At 56.7% G+C, this 5,733-nt stretch overlaps 1 protein-coding gene across 2 annotated transcripts; it reads right to left on the reverse strand.

Moving 5' to 3' along the window:
• Window positions 1–2,502: 2,502 nt before the first annotated feature.
• On the reverse strand, window positions 2,503–5,490 carry LOC146763750 (uncharacterized). Of its 2 annotated transcripts, XM_085566543.1 has the most exons (4): window positions 4,521–5,490; window positions 4,088–4,269; window positions 3,820–3,940; window positions 2,503–3,219 (listed from the first exon to the last, which is right to left on the reverse strand). In XM_085566543.1, the coding sequence occupies exons 1-4, from the start codon at window positions 5,488–5,490 to the stop codon at window positions 3,209–3,211; spliced, it is 1,284 nt and encodes a 427-aa protein (XP_085422669.1). In that variant the 3' UTR covers window positions 2,503–3,208. The 2 variants fall into 2 exon arrangements, with proteins under 2 accessions (XP_085422669.1, XP_085422668.1); XM_085566542.1 differs by having other exon boundaries at window positions 2,503–3,940.
• Window positions 5,491–5,733: the final 243 nt, after the last annotated feature.

Consider the following 5,733-nt stretch of genomic DNA (forward strand, 5'->3'; position numbering starts at 1 on the left):
AGAACCTTTGATTTCATGTCAGGTGCTGAAGGGCAAACATTCTCAGTGAAAAGGAGAGAGTGTCTCCACTCACAGAGCAAGGTAAGTAAAGGGGAAAGTGAAATCTGTATTTCATGGGAGGTGCTCAGTTTTTAACAAAGTATTTTTGCAGATGTGCCTAGGCAGCGGTGATTGAGAGCATTTTATCAGACTTACAGAGTATCCCCACGTTTACTTTGCCACATTTGCTCTCTTTTTTTATTGTGAATGATTTCTGTTGCCAGGGTGGCTCCTGCTTGGAGTTCTACTCTCAGTGGAGTCCTGGAGTTTCCTCAGCAGGCCTTTGCAGCGAGTTCTGAGCCAACATGTGGCTCTGCTGCCATCCCAAATCTGTGCTTCCCTTGCCCAGCCTGAGTGCAAGTCCTGGGCACGGCCAGAGATTTTCATGGCCATGCTGATGGACAAATGCATGAGAATCAATTTCAGTTGGAAAATGTAATTTATTACAAATTGCTACACCCACGCTGAGAATACAGATCTATACAAGTATTAATTTATGTTAAAAAGGAACTTATTACATTAGTCAAACAATGCTATGTAAAAATATACAAATACCAACTTCAGTTAGCAAGCCTTAATTTATTGCCAACCTCTACAACAATTCACTGTACACAAAGATCAATTAGTTGTTTCACAACTTAATTTATTACATATTACCACGAGGGTAAAACCCATCTAGGAATACAAAAATGTGTTTGTCTTCTGTCTTGAAGTTTGTTCTTCTGTAGTAGGGTTTACATATTCCTTGTTACAAGTTTGTAATGGTGCATTCCATGTACCACATTTGGCTTTGTAATGGTTCAGTCCTGAGTTGTTTACCCCAAAATTTTTCCACAAGTGGATGTCAATCCACCTGTCAATCTCCTTGTATCTCCTTTGTTCTCTTCTGGAGTGTTCCCTGTCCTTCATCCCTTCCTCGAAACAAGATTGGGGTGCAAGGTTTGCTCCTTCCCCTTGGTGGCTTCTATTGGATAGTCCTTACCCTGCACCCCTCCCCTGATGCCTTCCTATTGGTAAAAGGTTGTGTCCTTCCTTAAATCCCGCTCTCATTAAAAGCAGCTTTTTGCCCTCAGTTATTGTCATTTGTCCCTGAATCCTCTGGGGAATAAAACTCCCTAGAATTCAAACAAGTGACTCCTCTTTATTCCTTTGGCTTGGTTTCTCGCACTGTGCTGCTGCTGTGTTACCCATGCCACAGCCGTCAGCTGCAGGGAGCTGCAAGTCCCCGGCAAGCACCACCACCCAGGAGATCTCAGTGGAGATCTGGGGGTGGCCACCCTCGTGACTGCACACAGGTCTCGAGGAGTGAGCTGGCTGGAGAACATCTTCCCTGTGACCCGCAGCACGTAGATACACAAAAATATCAATCTCTCTCTTTAAATAACCCTCTACCAAGAACTCAATAGATAGAATTACATAGCTAAACAACTGCATACATAATGAAAGTAATATATATATATAAAACCACCACAATATACAGAAATAAATATGGATTTTTAGATATATATGTACACATTTATTACATACATGTGCATATAAATACATATATAAATATAAAAACAAACACATAGAAAATAAACCTATACAAATAGCAACACACATATGGAAATATCCAGGTAATTATCTGTGTTCATGTAAAAGTCCAGACATCTTTAAGCAGAACTGCAAAACAGAAGGATCCCAGCTGCCCCATCTCCAAAGCTTCTCCCTCGGTCTCTTCCTCCTGTGCAGAGCAGCTCTGCTGGACAGGGACGGCAGAAGGCACAGCTGGCAAGCAAAGGGAACACTGAGTCAGTACGGGGACCTTTCCCTTGGCAGCAGCTGCACTTCCATCGGGGAGGAGAAGATCTCAGAGCCTCCCCAGGAGGGCCAGAAGGAAAAAGCAGCCGAGCGGGCCAGGCCGCGGTGAGCGCAGCCGCGGCGGGCCTGTCCCGCAGCCCCGGCAGCCCGGCACAGCCGGCACAGCTCCCGGGCCCTGCTGGCACAGCTGCCTTGCCCCAGGACAGCCCCTGTGCCGGCCGGGGCAGCTGCGCTGAGCAGCCCCAGAGCGGGCAGGGCCCGCTCCTGCCCCGCCGGGCAGTGCCCGCGGCCTCAGCCCCGCCGCCCGCAGCCCCACCCTGCCTCCCCGGGCTGTGGCCTCACCCGGGCTCTCTCCAGGCTGGCAGCAGCAGCTCCCCGGTCCTGCTCCTGCTGCCGGCCGGCAGCTTCTCCCTGCTGGCTCCCGTCCGCCTCCGGCTGTCCTCGAGCTCTTCAGTGCGGCTGTGCCAAAAGCGGAGGCTCTGGAATTGCTTCCAAGGCCCGGCAGAGCTGCAGTCCCGGAGCCCTCTGTGCTCCCTGCCGGCCCCTCCATCCCCTCAGCCCCGCCATGCTCCGGGCAAAGCCCCAGCCCCCTTCAGTTTCTTCAGCCCTCACAGTCCTCTCGCCCACTCAGGCCCTTCTGACCCTTCCCGTCCCCCTCGACCCGCCACGCCCTCGGCCTGTGCCACTTCCCTGTCCCCTCAGTGCCACCATGGCCCCCGGCTGCCCCACACCCTCAGCCCCAGCAGCACCTCAGGGTCACCGTCCCTTCAGCGCCACCGGCCCTCGGCCCCTCGCTCTCACCGTCCTTCAGCAGCTCCTCAGGGGACAGTGCCTGGGGCCAGCGGCAGCTCCCAGCGCTCCAGGGACACCCGGGCTGGAACTGCTGCTCCGCCCGGCCCGGCCCCAGCTCGGACCAGCACAGGGAGAGGGGACACGGGGGGCACAGGGGAAAAGCAAGAGGTTAGGGAGGAAGCAGAGCAGGGGAGGAAGTTACAAAGACGCCTATACCTATACAGATACCAATCTATGTAACTAAACTCCCATATATCAAAATAAAGATGCCTTTCTATACATGTAATTATATTGCATCTATAAATGCGATTATACACATGTATAAATGCAACTATGGACATCTATAACTGCACATCAAAAAATATAAATATATACACCTAAAATTAAAAATAAATTAACTATACAGACCTCTAACCATCTACCTGGATAAATATAACTATATAAACCTATACATACAACTACATAACTATACACATCTATTAATATTACGAGACAGAGGAATTCTACCTGCCCGATGGTCACAGGCTCTCCCTCTGTCTCTTCCAGCCACACAGGGCAAACCTCCTGGGGAAGTCAATCACACTGGATCTGGGAAGCAAAGGAAACACGGAGTCAATATTGGCCTTTGCCCAAGTATCCCCTGAGCACCAATTGTCCGTCCATGAGGGACTTTAAAAGATGGCCTGAAAGGCAGACTCTCACTTGGCAATTTGAAGCCTGCTCTTTAAAAAACAGGGATCCTTCCAAGTGTTCAAAACTGCACAGCATAAAGTATTTAAGTATCCTGATGAAGTCTCAGCACTCACAGTGCAAATGGCACCCACGAGAGCTTGAAACAGAGACAGTGCCAGTGACAGAGACACCACAGCCCTCACTGAAATGGCTGAAGGCTGCTGGGGGCTGAGTTATGAACCAAACTGGGACACCCAGCTTGGTGACACAACTCCCACAAGGTCAGGTTTATTCCCTGCTCCCCTGCCACAGCAGAGGACTCTGTCAGAGCCTCTGCAGAAGCGTGGAGGGCAGGGCTCAGGCACGTTGTGCCTGTGCAGGGTTTGAACTAAAGGCACCGGGAAGCACCAACCCTGCAGACAAGAACTCAACTCTTCTCATCTCACCTTCCTGCCAGAGGCAGGCTCAGAGCAGCCGTCTCACACCTCTCTAAACCAATGGGGGCTCTGTCCTTACCAGGCTCCTCGGGCTCTGGAGAACTGTTCCCGCAGCTCTCGGTGCCAGATGGAGTTTCTTCTGCTGCAGCTCTCTGCACAGGCTCCCCTCCTGAAGACTCAGGAGCAACATTAATACTCGCCTTGAAAGAACAGTAGAAAAAAAGAAAATTAGAGATCATTCAGTATTTTGTTGGAATCACATCAAGGTACAATTACTCCACTTCTCCATGTAACAATGTTCAAAATCTCTCAGCCCAGCATCTTCCATTCCTCTCCAATGGGATTACCTGAGAAGAGGGAGGCCTTTCAGACACGGACCTCCTGATCTCCCGAATCATTTGCTCTATAGCAAAGCCCAGATCCACTGGTGGCAATTGTTCTTCCCCAGGTGCCTTCTGTGCTGAGCTGGAGGCTGTTGATGCTGCAGCACTGCCAGGTGGAGCACTGGGGGCTGAAGTGCCCGAGGCAGCTGCAAGAATCCAAACACATTGGTCAGGCTCCGCCATGTGGCTCTGGGACACAGATCTCTGTTGCTGCCTTGGATTAAACATCGCAGGAAACACGCAGGAAAACCAGGCAGAGAATCTTTTGGCTGTGTGGGTGTCCCTTCTCGATAGGCTTGACGATTTTGGGGCAAGAATGACAGAGCCTTGTGGAAAAATAGTTCAGTCACTTTTCATGACCTTTTGGGAAAGCAAAGAGCTACAGCTCTTTTCCTACCTCGTGGGACGGAGGCTGGGGGCTGCTGCTCCCTGTGGAGAGGCTGGAAGCTGCCCGGCTGCATCCTGAGCAGCTCCCGGTCGACCGGAGGCAGCTGCTCTCCGTACAGGTCCTGGAAGCGGCTGCGGGGCCGCGCCCCCCCGAGCGGCAGCAGCGACTCCCCGCAGAAACCGAGCAAGTCGCAGGGCGCGATCCGGAGCACCTCCTGCTCGGCGGGCGGCGGCCGCTGCCCATAGAGCTCCTGGAAGCGGCTCGGCCCCTCCCGCCGGGCCGGCACCGGCCGGTCCCGGTGCAGCAGGTGGAAGCCGCAGGGCGGGCGCCGGGCGAGCAGCGGCCGCTCCCCGGGCGGCTGCTGGAAGCGGCCGGGCCGGGGGCTGCGCAGCTCCCGCCCGTCCGGCAGCGTCCGCTCCCGGTGCAGCAGGAGGAAGCCGCTGGGCGGGCGCCCGGGCGGCAGCGGCGGCCGCTCCGTGGGCAGCGGCTGGAAGCGAGCGCGCCCGCCCCGCCCGTCCGGCAGCGGCCGCGCCCCGGGGAGCTGCTGGGAGCCGCAGGGCGGGCGCCGGCGGCCCTCCCGCCCCGCCGCCGGCCGCTGCCTGGTGGCCGCGCTCCGGCGCCGGATACGGAGCAGGAGGTCGGGGCGGTCGCGGCGGAAGCAGGGGTTGCTGTAGTGGAGCCAGGCGCCGGCATCGCCCGGCGCGGCTGAGCCAGCCCGGCCCGGCACGCTGCGGAAGCCGTAGCGGTGGAGCTGGCGCACGAAGCTGCGGAACCGCGTGGCTCTGAAGGTGCCCGGGGCCGGCCCCTGGGCGTCGCCCGGGCTGAGCAGCTCCCGCTCGAAGAGGGAGCGGTCGATGAGCAGCCCCTGGGCCCGGCTGTCCCAGCGCACGGAGCGGACGCGGGGGCTGTTCGCCAGGCGCCACAGCTTGGCGGGGAAGGTGCTGGCGCAGAGCCCGGCGGGCAGCGGCAGCTCCGCCATGGCACCGATCGCCGAGTGCCGCCGCAACGGCCGCAGCGCGACGGCCGCGGCTGCGCCGGCGGCGCGCGGCCTGAGGGGGGCGCTGCGCTCGGGCCCCCGGCGCGGGCCGGGCTCGGCGGGGACGAGCGCGGCAGAGCCGGGGCCGCGGGCACAGCGCGGGCGGGGCGGCTCCGGGGCTGGCCGGGCTCGGCTCGGCACGGCACGGCACGGCTGGGCAGGGCAGGGGAAGCCCCTGGCGAGGGC

This window comes from Lonchura striata, chromosome Z, assembly GCF_050655825.1.
Source record: "Lonchura striata isolate lonStrDom1 chromosome Z, ASM5065582v1, whole genome shotgun sequence".
Taxonomy (NCBI): domain Eukaryota; kingdom Metazoa; phylum Chordata; class Aves; order Passeriformes; family Estrildidae; genus Lonchura; species Lonchura striata.

What these genes read in the sequence shown, in the direction of transcription:
- LOC146763750 (XM_085566542.1), bottom strand. Translation starts at nt 5,490, where the DNA reads ATGGCGGAGCTGCCGCTGCCCGCCGGGCTCTGCGCCAGCACCTTCCCC. An exon ending in CCCAGCCTCCGTCCCACGAG is followed by an intron (nt 4,270 to 4,520) that starts GTAGGAAAAGAG and finishes GGATTCTTGCAG; the next exon opens with CTGCCTCGGGCACTTCAGCC. An exon ending in AAAGGCCTCCCTCTTCTCAG is followed by an intron (nt 3,941 to 4,087) that starts GTAATCCCATTG and finishes TGTTCTTTCAAG; the next exon opens with GCGAGTATTAATGTTGCTCC.